Source organism: Mytilus edulis, chromosome 14, assembly GCF_963676685.1.
Source record: "Mytilus edulis chromosome 14, xbMytEdul2.2, whole genome shotgun sequence".
Taxonomy (NCBI): domain Eukaryota; kingdom Metazoa; phylum Mollusca; class Bivalvia; order Mytilida; family Mytilidae; genus Mytilus; species Mytilus edulis.
Window position 1 is genome coordinate 21,807,261 of NC_092357.1, and position 21,521 is coordinate 21,828,781.

The 21,521-nt window shown below is 32.2% G+C and overlaps 1 protein-coding gene across 1 annotated transcript in view; it reads left to right on the forward strand.

Annotated features, from left to right (window-relative positions):
* The window catches only part of LOC139503945 (uncharacterized), a 39,257-nt gene that overhangs the window by 8,911 nt on the left and 8,825 nt on the right, over positions 1-21,521 (forward strand). Inside the window, exons 2-13 of the mRNA XM_071293985.1 lie at positions 2,281-2,489; positions 3,657-3,734; positions 7,457-7,601; positions 8,789-8,909; positions 11,841-11,934; positions 13,011-13,088; positions 14,411-14,565; positions 15,798-15,835; positions 16,667-16,772; positions 18,637-18,804; positions 19,811-19,955; positions 20,932-21,051. Coding sequence (XP_071150086.1) covers positions 2,281-2,489; positions 3,657-3,734; positions 7,457-7,601; positions 8,789-8,909; positions 11,841-11,934; positions 13,011-13,088; positions 14,411-14,565; positions 15,798-15,835; positions 16,667-16,772; positions 18,637-18,804; positions 19,811-19,955; positions 20,932-21,051 — 1,457 coding nt within the window. The remainder of the gene's footprint in view (positions 1-2,280; positions 2,490-3,656; positions 3,735-7,456; positions 7,602-8,788; positions 8,910-11,840; positions 11,935-13,010; positions 13,089-14,410; positions 14,566-15,797; positions 15,836-16,666; positions 16,773-18,636; positions 18,805-19,810; positions 19,956-20,931; positions 21,052-21,521) is intronic.

Genomic DNA, 21,521 nt, shown 5'->3' on the forward strand with positions numbered 1-21,521 from the left:
TTTATCTTATTTAATCTTATACAATGAAGTGATGAAAAAAAGTAGATTATCTTAGTTACTGGTATAGTAAGGTCAAATATATGTTAATAGTATCACACAATTTATGTTAAAAAGTACGAAAGTCTGCAACGCTGTTGTTTTTCTTCAATTTAGGAGAATTTATTCCATCTGTTTTCACAAATTTGGACAAACAGAAATTTTAGGAGCTGCAAGAGTGCTTTTACAATTTTTATTTACTTTAAAAATCTTTGTCTTTGTGTTGACAAGAGTTTAAACCTTGGTGGCCTTCGGCTATTGTTTGCTCCTTGGTCAGGTTGTTGTCTCTTCGACAAATTCCCCCATTTCCATTCTCAATTTTATTAAAAGAATGATTCCGGTAAAAATTAGTTCAAGTTAATGGAAGTCGGGTTTTATGTATTCCAAGGAAACCAACGTTTTGCTTTTAATTGTGAATAGAATTTAATGTTTTATAGAAGAAGATGCGTTATTTCAATAATATGGGCTCACAAGGAGCATAATATAATATCATAATAATATTATTAGTTTACGAATATAATAAGCAATACAGTATACATAGTTACAAACACAAAAAAGAAACAACAGTTTTCATATATTATTATCATTATATATATAGGAGTATACATAAAACCTTCGACTCAGGCACACCTCTAGACAGTAACAAAAAATAATACTGTAAGTAGGCTGAATATATCTAGCTGAACTGCAGAAGGCACCAAGGGACAGTGCTATATGGCATGGTGGGTGCATATATCTTTACGAACATTTATACACATGAATATATAATTGACCGATTTGGTGGTTGCTTGAATGTCCAGTGGAAAATCTTTCAAATACAAACATAAAAGTGACTAAAAAATAGTACCAATTGGAATGGCTTTATATATTTTTTACATTCAACAGACACAATAATTGATATTAATTTTGACCTATTTCTATTCGTATATGATTATTCTTCATAATTGTATAGATGACGCAATTTTAACGGACAATTGTATATGATCAATGCGTGAAACCTTGGTTCTTTCATGAAAGGATACAATTTGTATTGATCATAATTATACTTCCTTGCCAAGTGTTTTTCAAATCAATTTTGATCAAAGATCATCCGATTTATTATGTATATTATACAATAGACTTATTTACTTCTTCGAAGAACAAAGATTTTTTTAGACCTCTGGTATAACCAGATATATATGATTGTATTCCGTTTATATGTACCTTTTTGTTCCTCAACGTGTTACAAAATGTACATGTAGTTGTAATTATAGCCGCCCTTTTGTGTAATTTGCACACATGGAGACATTTAGGACACTTTTTTCCGAATCTTTATTGTTTATTATTGAATGTTCAATATTTGCCCAAATTTATCAAAATTGCTGTAATGAAGGACTTGTAGCAAATTCAAATATTGTTTGAAAGACTATATTATTTACCCTCCCCCCCATAAAAACAAAAAACTATATTATATACCCCCACCCCCAAAAAAACCCCACCATATATCATATACCCCCACCCCCACCCCCAAAAAAAACAAAAAACGAAACAACAAAAAAACAAAAACAAAAAACAAAAGACTACAAAAAACTAAAAACAAACCAAAAACTATTTGAATTAAGTTTTTTTTTATCCTACATTGATCTTCCTGTCGTCCCTTAGTGTTGTTTGTTTTATTCGTTTTCTGTTGTTTGTTATTATTCTTCTTTTCCGTTGGTATATCTTCTCCCTCTTAATTACATAAAAACAAATCTGAACATAAACCTGGGCGATTTACTTATGTAATGATATTAGACAAAGCCTTATATTGAGGAATATTTAAAGTAACATTTTTCTAAGATATAGACAAATTGTTAAAAAAAAGCCGTTCACAAGAATGAATAGAGTATGGATGAAGGTCTTAAATGTAGAGAATACTGGTTAAAATAATTAATGAAGAGAAAAATGTTTAATGAATAATGAATAAGTGATCAACAGTGGAGAATATAAACGAATTCAATAAATGAAATCTATTTGCACGATATTTTTCAGAATAAACATTATTTTTAAAGATAAAGAAAATAGACCTTAAAATTTAAAGGATACAAATATATTAGAACCCGATTTAAAAAGAAATACCATTACTCCTTTGTCTTGTCGCCTATTAATGATACGGTTAATGAATTCTCCACCTTTTTTCAGTCTATTTTCTCAAAATTGATTATCTATTGAGTTAGTATCATTGTCTCTATGTTTCATATTTTTTTTACATTGTTACATTTTCAGATGAAATACTAGTACAAGTTAGAGCGAGTGAAAGAAACAAACGTTCTGCATCAGGGAAATTTCATCCTGATCGATACGATTTAAAATTGGCGGCATCTGGTAAAGAGGTTCATCTGGCGCTTCAAAGAAACGACAGACTTAATACAAACGTACCGACTTTAAGTCTTAGAGATCAGCTTATGAAAAATGAAAATTTCGAGGAAACGGAGGTAATAATGAATACAACATATCAATTTGGATTTGAAAGATAGACTGAAATGAAAGGAAATATCGAGTTAACATCACAAATTAAAAACGAACAACTACCAACAGCCCCTTCTCGCCCGAAAAATATCATAACAAAAATCCATTTCCTCTAAGCTAGAAATACTACAACATGTGATTAGGTGAAAAGGGCGCATTGCAAGGGGTATTGCAGGGCGCATTGCATTTGCGCCAATTTTTAAAATCCAATCTTTCATTTGCGCCACAAGGTTATATTCTATTTGCGCCAAAACATAAAAAAAATATTGTCAATTCAGAGACTAACAGAGGAAATAAGTATGTAATTTGTGATGAACACATATAGATTATCATATATTCTGAAAAAAGTCGTTTAGGTGTACCAAACATAAATAAATTTAGAAAGCCAGATAGTAACTGATATAGACGGCAGTTCGACGATGGGAGAAAGAAAAAAATGGAAGTATCTTTTGGAGAAATAGATAAATATGGAATGCACATAGAGGCGAAATTTCCAGACATGAACACATCAGGACCGCCTTTTACCAGTTTTGTACCAGAACAGACTTATATCTTTACTATAGTGTATCGTGCTTAGAAATGTCCAAACATTTTTCTCCAGTGTATACATAGTGCTTTTTTTCGGCTTTATATTTATAATACGTTTTATGATCATGTTAATTTATAACAGAACAGTGTTTTAACAAAGTTTTAACATAACTCGTATGGTTTTATGATGACCGATTTCTGAGGAATATGTTATCTTATGCAAACAAAAACTGCCTTTAATATTACATTATTTATTATTATTTAAGAAAAAAGGATTTTTTATACTATTTACCTGTTTTTACCTATAATATTGGTGCGAATGGAGTATCATGGTTTGTGGCGCAAATGAAATGTCAATTGGCGCAAAAGCAATGCACCGGTTGAAAATTCTTATGATTACAAAATAGTTTTCTTTTAGAACTAAAGATAAAATGTATATTTATTTGTAAAAACGACCGTACCAGGTTAATTTATCATTTATCCATTCACGAAACTAACATATACAGATTTATTGATACAAAATGGTAAAAAAAATACATTATTTGCATGTTAATTTATATACTATGAAATACTTTATAGGACTATATGTCTTTTATATGTTTTAGGAACACGTATTCTATCAAGAAATTGAAAATGGAGGCTCCTTTCTTGTTCATTTCAATAAAGACAGAACGGAAACAATGGTAAATAACTGCAAACACTCATTGGAAAATTTAATTGAAACTAACACGAAATAATTTATAGATACACAATATATAAGCCTCTTGCCAATGACACCCTCTGATTTTATTGGTAACTAACAATACAGTGCCATTGTTGTAACCGTAAGGGGCTTTGTTACCAACTATTAGTGAAATAAAGTATTTGACGGTTAGAATAATATTTGAAAAAGAAAGGCAGTACAGGGGTTTTGAGTAATACAAAGGCAGGATGAGCAACTTGAGACAAAAAAGGCAGGAAACTAATAAACTAGAGGCTCGCAAGAGTTTATGTCGCTAACCTGACTCTACTTAAGATTTTGAAATAATATCAAAAAGTGTAAAAATAGTAACAGATACTTAGGATAATGTTTGAGGGCCATATTTGGTTTAATATTTTTATGTTTGCTTTCATTCCATTCAGTGGTTCTCTATAAAGGAGACATTTGTATGTATTTACAATAGGGTCCTATCTTAAACCAAGTCCCCGCCTGGCGGCCGTCTTGGATAATGGATTGGCTACAAAGTAACAACACTTGGTCAGCAACTCATAAGGAACATTCATGACATGTTTGGTTTCATTCCATTCAGTGGTTCTGAAAAAGGAGACATTTGTATGTATTTCCCATAGGGTCCTATGTTAAACTAAGTCCCTGACTGGAGGCAATCTTGGATAATGGATCAGCTACAAAGTTACAACACTTGTTCAGCACCTCATAAGGAATATGCATGCTGTGTTTGGTTTCATTCAATTCAGTTGTTCTCTAAAAGAATATCTTTGTATGTATTTCCCATAGGGTCCTATGTTAAACTAAGTCCCCCCGCTGGCGGCCATATTGTATGATGGATCAGCTACAAAGTAACAACACTCGGTCAGCACCTCATAAGGAACATTCATGCTATGTTTGGGTCCATTCCATTCAGTGGTTCTCTAAAATAAGACATTGGTATGTATTTCCCATAGGGTCCTATGTTAAACTGAGTCCCCCACTGGCGGCCATCTTGTATGATGGATCAGCTACAAAGTAACAACACTCGGTCAGCACCTTATACGGAACATTCATGCCATATTTGGTTTCATTCCATCTAGTTGTTCTCTAAAAGAAGTTCAAAATGTTAAAAGTTTACGACGACGACGGACGACGGACGCCAAGTGATGAGAAAAGCTCACTTTGCCCTTCTTGCCAGGTGAGCTAAAAAAGACAGAACCGAATAGAGTGACAAATTAAAAGGCAGGACGAGGCTTCTTCTCCCGGGTCCCAAATGAAGAACCTGCCCTCAAATCATCGTGGGTCTAATGGAGGTATAGACACAATTTTCTATCAGCCTTTCTTTAAATCTTTATCTGAGGTTCATAAAAATCTCATAAAATGATTAAATCTCAATTAAAGTTGTTTCTTCGCTCAATTATAGACCCTTTCATAACTGAAATGAATTTAAATCCTTGGTTTGTATAGTAAATCATAAAAATGATGATTAAACATTTTTCTTAGGTTTCAGGTTACAATAAGATTAAAACCCATAAAAGTAACCGCCTTTCACAGAATTAAGTGTATGTCATCTATTTAGCATGAAAAGGAGGATTAATTTGACAATGTAGTGTTTGGTTATGGAAATATTTCATCGTATGTCACGTTTCTTGTTTCATGATACACTGTCATTCCGTCTCCGCTTGTCCGGAAACATTTTGAAATGACAGTAATATGATTTCCGTATTAAAGTACATATATGTGCAAAAAATGTAATATGAAAGTCGAGCTTCTTACGTCGATAAGTTTTTAAGAGAAGAGAATAAGAATTCAAAGAGTTGATTCGTTATTTGCATAACGTCCAGTAACAAATATTTCATGCACGTTGAGGTTGAGAATAAATAAATCAAAGCATCATATTCTATATTTGTTTTTTTTCTGAACAATTTGTATTCTAATATATTCAAAATTGGTGTTTTTCAAAACAAAAAAAGTAGACTTTCATGTACACGATATCGTCTCATAAAAGGGCGTTGGGTGTTAAATTCATGTTCACCGATTTGACTCAAATTTTCATATTTGATTCATAACATGCAAAAACGTATATTCGAAAACTACCGAGATCATAGAAGCGATATAAACAAAAAAATATACAGTACATATAACAGGCTAGCGAAATAGTGCAATTGGATTATTCTAGGTCTATTCATATTAGAATCATATTCAAAACAGTGTAGCTGTGGCCATTGATTGACGACCTTAAATTATCCCATTGACTGGAGCAGATTATGTGAACGTTTGTCTGTATCAACCGCTGCTCACTATGTACTTGTTAAAGGCACTTAAACTGTGGGGTCACAAAAGGTTCTCAACACCTAAATAAAGAAATTAGAAAAAAAAATCAGGAATAACACGATGTTTTGATTTATATCAATAATATAAATCAAAACATAAAGTTATTCCTGATTAATTTTTCAAATTATTCTAATATTAAAGGCGTTAAGAACCTTTGATGACCCCACAGTTTAAATTCTATAATAAGTGAGAAGTGAGCAGTTGTCGTTACAGACACACGTTCACCTAATCTGCCCGAGTCATTGGGATAATTTAAGGTTGTCAATCAATGGCCACAGCTACACTGTTTTGAATATAATTCTATATGCTAAAATATATATCGTTTTTGACTGTATAAAACGTGTTTTTGTGGATCAAATCAATCCATCAAATGAGTTACCTTTGTTTCACTTTCAATTTTGACATTCTTTTCCTTTTAATAACTGAACACGTATAATTCATGCGTAATTAATTTCTAGCTAAATGTTAATTTGAGGTCACATGAATAAGGATTCAATGAGGATGACTTTTTCACTTGCAAGTGAATAATTCATCATCGATGTTTCGTAGCTTATTTTGATAAAAATTAAACCATACTGGATGCTAAAGGCGAAATATAATTATTTAAATATTTTATTTTCATTAATAATTGAGAAAAAAAACACCCGATATTCTAATTTCGCAGCTAGCGCCCCTTCTTTTGTTCTAATTGAGATAATGACACAGTGATGACTGCTGTACCGCTATTCTGACAATTTTACCTATTACGTCTGTTTTGATCACGCATCGTTGTAAATATAATGGAATTTGATGCGACTGTCATACAAATGTGCGGTTTAGCGCTATATAACCAGACTCAATCCACCATTTTCTACATTTGAAAATACCTGTACCAAGTCAGTTATATAACAGTTGTTATCAATTCGTTTGATGTGTTTTATCATTTAATATTACCATTTGATTAGGGACTTTCCGTTTTGAGCTTTCCAAGGAGTTCAGTATTTTTGTGATTTTACTTTTTTTTTTACTTCTAACGATACCAATTTCAATGGACAATAGAAGTCTTTTATGCAAAAGCAATACAGCTTTTAGAATTTACATATAATAACATCAGTGAATAATTAATTACATACATGTTTTATAATTACAACAGTTTGTACCATTGGCGACAAAGATGGGCGTGATTGTTCGACATAGAAATAATTTTAGTGAAGCAAACTTTTCATACTTTGCTTTGTAAATTTTTTATTTGAGGAACACAATTTCACAGATATGCTTTCAACTTAGCTCAACCTTGCTTATATATTCATGAACCTTAAAACTAGTTTAGAAGGACATTGCATTTACCAAAACTGTATTAGTTTATAATATATCATAACTAATTCCTCCTACATTTTTTTTCAGTATGGGATTTTCCAGTCCAATGGCAGTGAATTCGTTTTACAATCAAATGATTCAGATAAAACAACCTCTCATAAAAATGGTTTTCGAAAATTTCAAATAAAAAAGGCGGAATCTATAGATGTCAACGATGAAACTGTATATCTAGGTAATGTTATACTATATTACAAATTTATAATCTTTTAAAACTATTTTGCAAGTTTTAAATCGTTTTAAAATACTTGTGAGAATTGACCCTATTACAAAGGGCACACCATTAAAAAATGTTTTCGAAATTTTCAAAAGAATAAAATTATGAAAGAGGAAAGGAAAAAGGTCACACGATGACCTGTCGATTCTAAATTGAGGTAATTGAAAAGTTATTAAAAACTCAATTATCTTGAGGTTAAATTTTATGACATCTTTCATGTATTATAGTATCAGTTTAAGCCTAGTATATTTATATGACGGACAGTGTTCCCAGTTACTTTTTGAAATGTTGGTGTTAAACCAATTGAAACATAGACAGAAGATTACAAAAAGGGGGATAACTACGGTACAGATTTCATTGCGCGAATCGCGCATTTCTGGAATGATTACCAATTGATTAATTTCGGATGTTACATGTAGAGCCTAGTCGGGTTAAGAGCTTCCAAATTGAATTTGCAATAAACAAGAAAAATGAATAAGATGTTCGAGCTCGCTGTGTTAAAAGACATCAATAATAAATAATCCAGGTAAGAAAGCCATGCGAGAACCTCATGGACAGTCAAGGTAAAAAAAAAATCCTCGAAGGAACAAAACGCAAGCTTGCGATGGTCTTTGTTGTCACGATTAAATCAAAATAACTGGTGCCTTCGCTTAAAACATTTTGAAACTTCCACGACATGTTATTTCCACCCACTTCAATGAACAGGGTATATAGTGCACACGTTCGTTCGTCAGTCCGTCACACCTTTTGGTTCCAAATAATAAAGTTACCGCTCCATCAAATATTTTTAGGTTTTAATACAATGACACGATCTTTGAAAACATTTATTGTTCAAAATTATAACGTATCATTCATTTTTCTAAGAAATATGATTTTCTTTTTGTTTTCTTATTTACAGAATACCAGTAAAATACCACTTAAGAAAATCGTAGAATGTAATGAACGAAAACGTACAGGTCAAGTTTATGCAGCTGTTTCTGTGATCTTAATGTTATTATACCATTCATATGTACATGTATATCATACATTGAAATAAATGAAAATGAATTCCAATTTTCGTCTTATTTTAATATATAATTCATATTCACACCAAACATTCAAAATACATGAATATGAATTCACATTTGTATAATTGAATTTTTCAGACACGAAATTAAAATCTTCAATTGAAAAGCAAAAATCGTCCGGTTCAAGGAGACGAAAAAGAGCATCTGGGACGTATAATATAGAATTACTTATTGTGGTTGACTATGCAATTTATCAAAGGTATAATATATATCATTATGAATAATTATCAGGGTCTATATCTAATTACCCGTGCAATACATTAGTTTGTAAAAAAAGCGGCTATGATAATTACTTCTGAGTCATTCTGCAGACGAACGGTATTTTTTGGGTGCATTACAGATTGTTTATTTATAATTACTCATGTACATGGGGTCTTCATAAGTTGATGATGAATCAACAAATGTAGAAATTTATGAATAAATCAAAGATAGATTTTTTAATATATCAAAATGGTTGTGTGCAAATTACATAGTTTTCAGGGATGGATCTAGTCATTTTTAAAAAGGGTTCCAACCTAGGATAAAGGGGGGGGGGTCTAACCATTTCCCCACATTTAACAGCATTGATCGTCAGAAAAGAGGGATCCGACCCTCCCTCTAGATCAACACCCATAGATATGCCACTGGTTTCTCTCTTACAAACAGTTAGCACAAAATGAGCCCCTACTTAATTAACTCGGCGATTTATTCTTCCCGCCAAAACCTTTCACATGAATTTAAATGAAATGAATTATAATCTGAATCGTCATCGTCACTGTCCTTCTAAAGAAAATAAATATTAACCATAACTAATATTATTAAAAGTGATTTGTCATCATTTATGTTATAGCTTTGACTATTATACTTGCTCAGTATTTCGTGACTTTCAACGCGAATTATATTTTCTTTTATGAATATAGAAACCTAATATCTAGAAGAAAAAACATACATTTTTTATGAGAAAGTTTTATTTGAATAATAAATAATAAAAGTCATAATTTACTTCAAATTGGTTCCAATGATTGATTATGTGTTTTATGCGACACTTTTGACTGAATTTATTATATATATGAATTTGTCACTTTTTTCTTTCTTCCGGGTTCGAATCGAACAACTTGTCACCATTATCTGCAAAGTGCAAGGAACGTCAATTTACGTGGAGGTAGGGGGAGGGGGGAGAAGGGGTAGTGGTATTTATCTATTTTTTTTTAAAAGAAAACAGCCATACCATCCCTCGACCACGTTAGTGTTAACCAGCCGTTGCCTTATCTAAACCTGATGATAGAAGCCTAGAACTTCGGGAGTTACTCTGTTTAATAAACTGTCCCATCATCGAAAGACGTGTTGTGTTATTGACCGAAAAAATTGGAATACCAATAACGTAATTAAAAACTTTGTTGTCAGAATATGGCTCGCGTGAGAAGGTCGTCTAACAAAAAAATGTCAATCAATTCGTCAATATTTGAAGATAAGTTGTGTCCGATGAATAAACAATTTAATGCAATGCCTTTCATCCTAATTTTTAATCATCAGAATATGCATATATATACATAAAGTCTATCCAAATTATTTTTGCAAAGAATTCCGCCTAAGCCGGTGTTAGGGGTCGTCTTAAACTTGCAGTAAGGTGAGACTTTATTTTCACTCCGCGTTGAAGATCCATTGTTTTTGAAATGAAAAACAGCAATTAAAATCGCTGTTACTTTGCTTTTTAAGTGTTTCTTTTTATGTGCATGTACTGATTTTGTGTCATATACAGTAATCCCATATTCTTGTTATTCTATTATTTGAAACGTTGGATATTTTCAGTATTTGTTAAGCTGTTTAAAACAGATCTCCTTACTTAGAGCCACAATCCTATCTAAATTACACAGTTCAGTGACACAAAAAGTATTCACGAATGCCTATGTAATGAAATTTACTACATGCACATACATTGTATATATAGAGACCATCGATACTAGACAGATTTCCTTCTAATTTTTATCTGTGGTGACCAGTCATGCAAATATATATAATGGTAGCACCCGTTGTTTATTTCAAATGTTGATTCTTTAAAAGATATTGTTGTTGATTTTAATTTTTTCCCCGGCATATTTTATAAATTTTAGATAATCTTAATAATCTTTATCGATCTAAATCATTTAAAAGTTACATGACTGTTACGACGCCTTATGATAATCCTTTCATTTAAATATATTGTTACATATTTATATCCGTCTTTGTGATCAAATATTACGCAACAACAAATAATGAAAATTTGACAGATAGTGTGAATTGCCAAAAGCTATTCTTTACAAAATTTTGATAAAAGGAAATTTTTTTAATCACTAACACCGCTTTGACGAAACGTGAACTTATAAGATTTGACAACACAATTAAAATAGTGAATGGAAATGGGGACTGTGTCTAAAAGACAGCAACCCGACTAAAGAGTTTAAAAAAACAAAAAAAAGCGTCTTGATTAATTTCATTTTGCATGCCAATCAGACTTCGAATTTACACTTTTTATGAGTTTTATGTTTTTTTGTGTTGTTTTTTTCATTCCAATACATGTATAATACATTTTTGTACTTCTGTGAAATAAATATGTAAATGTTCCAATGACTTGATAAAAATCATATAAATATATATGATTAATTGATGGTGTATAACGCTATTTTGACTTTGATAATGTAAGAAACAGGACTACACGGAGAAAACAATCGACATTCGAAAACAGAGCGAGCGGTGATCAAACAAGGTTAGGGATCACTGCACTACATAAACTCCTTATACAACTTGACCTGCGAACCCCTACCTCAACCACACGGCCCCGTTCCTAAATTAATTACTAGTAGATAACCAATCCGACAAACAACTATATCACAGTGATATTAGAAGCGTCGAATTTTTCTATTTTTTTTATTGATGTTTTTTTTTTACTATTGCATAGGCTACATCTCATGTACGTCCAGTTTCTTTGTTCAATTATCGTGATATTCTAAGCATTCTCTGTTCTGTCTCGTACATATATTTTTTAAAAAGGAAACTTAAAAATACTTATTCAACTAACCAATATGTAAAGTATATTTTTCCGTCCTTGTACAAGTATACTTTGTTTGAAAGAAAATGCCTATAATTTCTAATGTGTACAATATTTTAATATTAGATGGTTTGGAAAAAGTCTTGGTTCAACTTTCAACGAGAGAGACCAAAATGCTGTTGCCTCTATACGACAATACTATGCATTTGTTATAAACGGGGCAAGTATACACTACACTTTTAATTGTATTTTGTATAGAACAAAATATGATATGTTCATGAAATAGACATTGGCTAACAAAGAATTGCTAATCATAAAGTTTTTTCATAATCATATTGAATGAAAACATTAATTAAATTTTAACCTCCAATCTCTTGTGCAGGGATAAGCCAAGAAAACTACAATATCATTTTGAACTCAAACTAGCCCGGGCTTAAATGTAAATGAGAAGATGTGGTGTGATTGCAAATAAGACAATTCCTCACAAGAACCCAAATGCCACAGAATTAACAATTAGAGGTCACCGTATGGCCTTCAACAATGATCAAATTAAGACCATACCGCTTAGACAGATATAAAAGACTCTGAAATAAAAATTATAAATAATTCAAATAAAAATTCTAATGCAATCTTTATGTAACAACTTTATTCATTGGCTAACAGTTGCCGTCAAATCCACAGTTGACCAGTCGTAACTAAGGAGTTACCTGTCATTTTGAATTCCTGGATCATCAAATGTTCGATTACTACAATATTATCGAAAATAAAACAACACCTACCTCGAATTCGCCGTTGAGAAAGTGATTTTATCTTAATTTGAATCGTAGAATAAACGTAATAACCTCCAGTTTGTAAGTTTTCATGTGTATGACGTCACGTTAATCAATGACATCTTTGCGCCAAAACTATTCATTAAGTTTCACGGATTTTTTTTGTACGTTAAATTTAAACCTTTTCTTCAAGCTCAAACGTAATATTATTTTTGTAATGCATTAGAATCGGAATAACAGTACTTAAGTTGAAGATTTGCCACCGTCAATTTTGATTTGACGGTCGCAAATCTCCGTTTTACTGTCTCCGCTACGCGTCGCCAGTAAAACTAAATTTGCGATTTTCAAATCGACAATTGACGGTGCCAACACTTCAACTACAGTACTGTTATTCCTTAAATCTAACGGCTTATCATGTATGTTCAAAAAATAAAATATACGAAAACTGCTTTTTCGAAGATTTGAAATTCATCATTTCTGATCTAGTTAAATATTGTTCGTTAACATTGTTTTCAAACTATTTCAGATGGATGCCATGTATAAGAATCTTCAACCGTCAAGTTTTACCATCAATATTCTGTTTTCAGGAATAATTATAGCAAAGGTAAATATGCTTTCCCAGAAAACTGTAATATTTTTTTTTATTATACTGAGGAATCTCACAAGGTTTTTAAATATGCGATTACCAGACTTTTTAGTAAATTGCATTTAAATTATCTGTTTAGAAAATTCTGGATTTTTCCCCCATTTCGTCTATTATGCCCCTGCCAAAGTTTACCACAAAAATATGCCCAAGTCGAATTACTATATAGTAGATGATATGTTTGTATAAATGTTTTCCCGGATCTTTTATTTTATATACCAATTCTCCAGAAACATAACTTTTGGTTAAAGGGAGACAACTCTATTTCAAATTATCTTTTTCCTGTAACAAATACATTTATATATGCACATTGTATGTTGCTTTACAATTTGAGATACATATAATTTCTAAGTAAATTCTTTTAAAACAAGTACGTATATACATAGCAAGAGATGGAAATATTAGATATACATGTACATCATCGATATACATGTAACAAGCAATGCAACGACAGAAAATCTATCCAGAGGAGAATATACATGTTTTTTTTTACTGAACTAGTACACATTTTTGTTTAGGGATCAGCTGAGCGTCGAATTGTCTTGCTGTGTTGAAGAATTCGTGGTGTTTTCGGCTCTTTAGTCGGTTTGTTGTCTCTTTGACACGTTTACCATTTCCATTCTTAATTTTATTTCACCATAGGTCTAACTCTTTGTCGCATGGAATTCTGAATAGATAAGATGTTTGTCGTCAAAACAATGCATTTAAAATTTACTACTCTTTTTTAAAGAGTAATTTCTGTTACATCATGATTCCATCACCCAATAAATCATAAGCTCTTCATATTTTGGGTAGATATTTTATCAATTTTTGAGGATCTTGATGATTGTTTTTTCATCTCTGTATTCTTTAGTTTGTTCGGCCTTTTTTATGACCCGTTATTCTCTGTTATTTATATTTCAGCATCCTATACATCCTTTATTTTGTTTGTCCATTATTCTCCATTTATGCCCTTATTTATTAGTCCCTAAACCTAATCTATATCTGAATAAGTTCCCTCAATACGTATATCTTATTCACATGTACAAGATAAAACTGTTAACTTTTGTGCACTTATTATGTTTTGACGCAACATGGTAGAATAATACTTCGTCGTTATATAAGATTACTTGGTTATTTATCTTTATTATAGATTATGAATAATTTAAAAAAAAAATATGTAATTTGATACATTGAAATATGCATTGAATGTGTTTGAATGGCCCGGAAACTAATTTATTGAATAACATTGTTCTTTTTAATGATCGTTTTTTATTTAATTTGATCATTTTCGTTTCCCTCAGACAGCATCTGATGCGCCATGGACAGAAACAATTAAAATCACTGGTGTCACTCCTAACCAAGTGGATGCTTCTCGAATGTTAAACCTTTTTAGTTCCTGGGTCAAGTCACAACAAAATAATATACCAGGGCATGACCATGCTATGTTATTTACTGGGTAAGACTATCATTTTTTTTTCATTGTATTGAACAAAATGGTTCTATTCGGAGCTCGTATAGATAGAATCATATTCAAAACAGTGTAGCTGTGGCCATTGATTGACAACCTTAAATTATCCCATTGACTGGGGCAGATTATGTGAACGTTTGTCTGTAACAACCGCTGCTCACTATGTACTTGTTAAAGGCACTTAAACTGTGGGGTCACAAAAGGTTCTCAACACCTAAATAAAGAAATTAGAAAAACTAATCAGGAATAACACGATGTTTTGATTTATATCAATAATATAAATCAAAACATAAAGTTATTCCTGATTAATTTTTCGAACTATTTTAATATTAAAGGCGTTAAGAACCTTTGGTGACCCCACAGTTTAAATTCTATAATAAGTAAGTAGTGAGCAGTTGTCGTTACAGACACAGTTCACCTAATCTGCCCCAGTCAATGGGATAATTTAAGGTTGTCAATCAATGGCCACAGCTACACTGTTTTGAATATGATTCTATGAATGATCAAATGCTTAGATTCATTGATACAGTGTAACCGGAATATTAAATCTTTCGCTGCAGTATATCCCCACTAAAGGTGAATAGCTGATGCCTAAAATACTTTGTATAAGCATGATGACTCAGCCTTATCTTGATAAAACCTCAAATCATATACATATATTCAAACCTCAGATTTTACATACTAAGCATGCTGTACCATTTCTCTCGTATAGTCTTTATCAAGAAATCATTTTGCGTAATTTTATGAATGTGACTGATTATTAAACAATTAACAAACAAAAAAAATCGTTATTAATTTTTTCGATTTCAAGAAATGGTGCACACAAATGCGAGATTTTATTTTTTGTAAAACTAATCCTTGGCATTACGAGTACGAAATCCTACATTGGCGACGTAGTTCATGGTGTTTTCTGACGTGCAAAAAATCAGCCTTTCGAACACACACTTCACATAAAAACCTTCGAACTCATTCACTTTGTAAGGGAATGATTTCAATCGGTCATGTTTACATATAAATATGCACACCTTCATCATACATAGGTCGGTGCACGTGTTTGTATACTGTTGTTAAATTTAATTGTATGATTACAATATTTTCTACCATCTATAGTTGATTGACAAATCATGATAAACTTAGCGCAATTTTGCGGACAGAAGTGTGTGCGTGTATATGTGTGTTTGTGTTTTTAAAATTGTAGTATTATTTTTTTCAAAATGTAGGTATGAAATGATTAAGGACGGTTCAGCATCAATAGCTGGTAAGTGTATAGTAGATACAAATCAGAGAATCATATACATATCTTATCCATGTCCGACTTCAGATGAGTGACCACATGGTGGTAGATTAGTATGTCCATTTTGCATTTAAAACAACAATAAAAATCTGTATTTGAGTATTGTATTGTACTTCAAATTAGACCAAAACCCGACGAAAAAATAACATGATATTCGGGTCTCAAAGTGTTAAAAATAAATTTGCAATCCGTATTCACTAACCACATAGAAAACAATAAACGGAATAATGAATTGATCAACTTGATGATATATAAATACTGCTAGGTTTCCGATCCGTAGATCTCATACAGTATCGATTATCGTAAACAAAAATAGAACTATTAATGTTGAGCAAATGCTTAACCTAGATTTGAATATAAGAATTTGAAATTCAGAACATAATCTTAAATAAATTATTTATAACGCTTAGAAACAAATTGTTTTACTCTACCTAAAACCATACTTTAATATGGGGCTTTGGAACAGGATCATTAGATAACTCACAGTCGGTGATGTGGTTCGTGTTGTTCAGTCTTCAGGTTTCTGTGATGTGTTTTGTGTTATTGTTTGACCGCTGTTTGTCTTTTTAGCCATGGCGTTGTCAGTATATTTTAGAAGTCTAAGATTGGACATCCCTCTGGTATCTGTCGCCTTTCTTTTATTAGATTTTCAATGGTAATATTCGTTCAAAAGTTTAAATAACCATGCATACTTATATCTTTTATTTTGAAAAGTGTAAACTACATGTGTGGTGAATACAAATGAAATACACATGTTTTCAAAGATGTTAATGATTTTAAAAATGTCCATTTTAGGTTTTGCCTTTACTGGTGCCTTATGCCAAGCAAACAGCCAATCGATTGTAGAAGACAAGTTCAACTTTGGTATATTAACCGTGGCAGCACATGAACTTGGACACAGGTAAAGTCTTAAAAACCAACTTTGGTATAATAACTGTGGCATCACACGAGCTTGGACACAAGTAAACTATTAAAAACAAACTTTGGTATAATAACTGCGGCATCACACGAGCTTGGACACAGGTAAACTACTAGTTTTAAAAACCAACTTTCAATTGGTATAATAACTTTGGCATCACACGAGCTTGGACACAGGTAAAGTATTAATACCAAAATTTGGTATAAGAACTGTGGCATCATACGATCTTGACACAGGTAAACTCTTAAATACCAACTTTAGTTTAATAACTGTGGCATCGCACGAGCTTGGACACAGGTAAACTCTTAATGACCATCTTTGCGATGTTTTTATTAATGCGAGTAATGCAGCTGAATGAGTATCGCAATAATAAGAACTCGCATTCTTGTATCTGATGCATACAACTCTCCCCTGAAATCGCATTGATAAATATCACATTTAATTAGTCCATCTACAAAATTTGCAATACACAATAATTTAGAATTTACAGTAATGACTTCAGACCTATAAGAAGCTCGGAAGAGGAAGAGTTCTGTAGTTATTTACTGTCTTTTCGGTCTTATATTCCAACGAAATCAATACCAAAACTTGCAAAAAGTGTTGCAATGTGACATCGGTTTCGTGGCAGGGATAACAAGGGAAACCGGATAAAAAAAAGATTAGCGGTGCGAGGATTAAACTTGTATATAAAGAAAATGAAAACGTATGTCTGTATTGTGAGGTCCATCAGAGGCCAATCGTTTGGATAAGAAAAAGTATAAAAACGTGTGAGAGCATAACAAACCAAACTGATCGAGGTAGAAAGCCAAGAACTATCTGAGATACACTTTGCCTGTAGGAGTTTTAATGAGATACACTTTTTCTTTAAGAAAGAGACGCTGCGTCAGTGATGCAGAGTTATAATTTATTTAATAAAACAGAATTTAAATGACTTCCTTAATAGATTTTCACTCTGAATTTGTATTAAAAAATTAAATCACAAAAGAACCGCGCTCAGAGGAAAATTCAAACGGAAAGTCCTTAATCCATTTGCAAAACAAAAAGCTCAAACACATCAAACGGATGGAAACAACAATCATATAACTGACATGGTGCAGGCATTTTCTTATGTAGAAAATAGTTTATTTAACCTAGTTTTATAGCTAGCTTATATTCTCACTTGTATGACAGCCGCATAAGATAACATTATATTGACAACGATTTGTGATCAAAACAAACATACATAATAGGTAAAAATACCAAAAATAGGGGTAAAGCAGTCAACATTATTTTGTAAGGCTTAATCACTATAAAACAAGTAAATATGTAACAAAAAAACACAAAAAGTCATAAAGGCATATAGACAAAGCATTAAATAACTGCTATCATTCTATAGTACTCATTTTTGCTGTTAAGCAATCTGCAACGCTTGACCCGACAGTTTGTGACGCTTGAACTATTGGCATCAACAGTATTTTTCTTCTTTACGAGATCAGACATTTTCTCATGTGACGTCAAAACTATCCGGATACTTCGTTGACGTCTTATAATGGACGACAAATGTCGATTACGTTATTGCTGATTATTATTTTGTATGTACCAATTTCTGTTGTTTGTGATTGTGTTTTTGTTATATAAAATTGAGAATGGAAATGGGGAATGTGTCAAAGAGACAACAACCCGACCAAATAAAAAACAACAGCAGAGGGTCACCAACAGGTCTTCAATTTAGCGAGAAATTCCCGCACCCGGAGGCGTCCCTCAACTGGCCCCTTAACAAATATATACTAGTCCAGTGATAATGAACGCCATACTAATTTCCAAATATAGCATATTTTACTTTTAATCTATGTACGTTCTTTTACAGTTTGAGCGCACTACACGATGGGAATAACAATTTTTGTAGAGCCAGTGATGCGTTCATTATGACTGCCACCAGCCAACCTCAATCCAATCCTCTTACGGCAAGCAATCCCTGGAAATTTTCGTCATGTTCTACAACGTATTTCAACACATATATTGATTTCCTTACTACGTGAGTTTTTATGTGCTTTACGTCATATTCTAACCCATACTATGATTTCATTACCACATGAGTTTTATGTGTTTTTGTCATATTTCAACCCATACTCTGATTTCCTTACCTCGTGAATTTTATGTGTTTTCGTCATATTATAACCAATACAGTGATTTCTTTACCGCGTGAGTTTCTTTATACAAAATATATCAGTTAAGATTTGTTCCTATGGCTACAGTTTTTAATTTTATTTAATCATAACATTGTGTTTTATATTAAAAAGCTATCATATTGTATTCCATATCATACAAGTCATTAACCGTTTGTTTTATTTAAAGACAATACTCTTGCTCAAGTATAAGGTAGAGGCTATATTTGTGAATACGATATAAAACGGTTTTATTCATTAATGCGTCAAATTTATTGCGAATATTAGCATTATAGTTCACATTTTACAACACCCGAAAAATTAGAACGAAATAAATTGAGAATGGAACTGGTGAATGTGTCAAAGAGACAGCATACCACCCAAGGGGAGAAAACATCTAAAAAGCCGCAAATGGGTCTTCATCACAGCGAGAAAATCCCAAACCAGTAAGCGGTGTTCAGCTTGCCCCTTAGCAATAATGTATACTAGTTCGGCTAAATAGACGCCACATTTAACTCCGAAACATGTAAATCAATCAATAGTTTAAAAAAATGCAGTCTCAGAACAAAATTGATTGTATCAATTTAGAAAAATATCCAAAATGACAACATGTTCATAATTTCTAAATATTTAGGCATCTGATGCTTGTCATGAGGTTTAAAATACTTTTAGGTAAGCTTTGATAATATGTGATAACAGAGGTTAGTCAGACTGACCTTGTGAATAATTTTAACAAAGATGCATGCAATTGAACGAAAATCCATTGACAAACAGAATCCCACCAATTAGTTTAAACATAGCTGTATGTTTAAGATTCTATTTTACATCTATTGTATTTATAATTAAAATCACTAGTTATTTCCCCTCCTTTTTCAGGAATAATATACAGTGTATGACCACTTTAGATCCTAATTACAATGGTAATGCATTATACCCTGAAAGGAATAATTTACCTGGTCAGATATATAATGCTGATCAACAATGTGAACACATGGTTGGGACAGGATCTGTTATGTGCAGGGTAAGTTGTTCATCCTAACCGAGTCAGACGGTGTTATGTGTAGGGTATGTTGTTTATCCTAACTGAGTCAGACAGTTGTAAAATAAATAGTGGGGACAGGATCTGTTATGTGTAGGGTATGTTGTTTATCCTAACTGAGTCAGACAGTTGTAAAATAGTGGGGACAGGATCTGTTATGTGTAGGGTATGTTGTTTATCCTAACTGAGTCAGACAGTTGTAAAATAGTGGGGACAGGATCTGTTATGTGTAGGGTAAGTTGTTTATCCTAACTGATTCAGACAGTTGTAAAATAGTGGGGACATGATCTGTTATGTGTAGGGTATGTTGTTTATCCTAACTGAGTCAGACAGTTGTAAAATAGTGGGGACAGGATCTGTTATGTGTAGGGTATGTTGTTTATCCTAACTGAGTCAGACAGTTGTAAAATAGTGGGGACAGGATCTGTTATGCGTAGGGTATGTTGTTTATCCTAACTGAGTCAGACAGTTGTAAAATAGTGGGGGCAGGATCTGTTATGTGTAGGGTATGTTGTTTATCCGAACTGAGTCAGACAGTTGTAAAAGAGAGACAACAGATGCCAGAAAGACATTGATAAGTCGAAAATACACTGACAACGCAATGCCTAAATGAAGACCGACAGAAAAAAACAATAGTGCACTAAACACAACACTGAGAAACATTGTGATCTGGCCACTTTATACTCCATGTAATGATAATTATAATAACTATAGTTAAATAACTATGATAACATTGTATAAGAATGAAAATGATAAAACCAAAAAAAGTAATGATTACAAAACTTGATTTATTTAATTCTTAATTCCACTTTTAAGGATAAATTCGTAAAAAAACGTTAATGACGTGACGGTCACATGACAAATATACACAATAAGATGATAGACAACCATTCCAAATTGAATTATAGTGTGTTGATACTAAATTACGTGCTGCTGAAACATATTATTTCTCCCATAGCAACAATACTCTGGTGACTTTTCTTCAATATGTTCAGTGTTATGGTGCTCCTCGCTCAATAATCCTTCATCATGTCAAAGTTATACAGCTGGAGACGGAACGTTGTGTGGGAACAAAAAGGTAAGCTAAATAAAGGCGACAGTAAAACGAGTAAGTCACCGTTGTTAAAATTTCGGAAATCAATGGGGAGACTTTAGGTGCCGATGTTCAAATTTCGTAAATCAATCTTGCTGGACACAGAACATTGTGTGGAAACAAAATGAAAATCTAAATAGAGGGGACAGTATGTTACCAATATTCACATCCGGTAAATCGATTTGGAAGAAACAAATCAAGATAAATGTTGTATTATCCAATGGTTAGGTTTGGCTTTGAGTTTCGATTTTATCTTAAGGACAATGTCACATTTTGACTCCATAAAGTCCTTTCTTAATATGTTCATCACATATAAGGAGTATTATAGACAAAACAGCAAGACGTTACCATACTACTATTATACAGAATATGATTAAAACAAATACCATACATGAATAACAGAAGATCTTGTTAAATAAAAAATATTGTATGGCTACATTTGATCATTGATCATA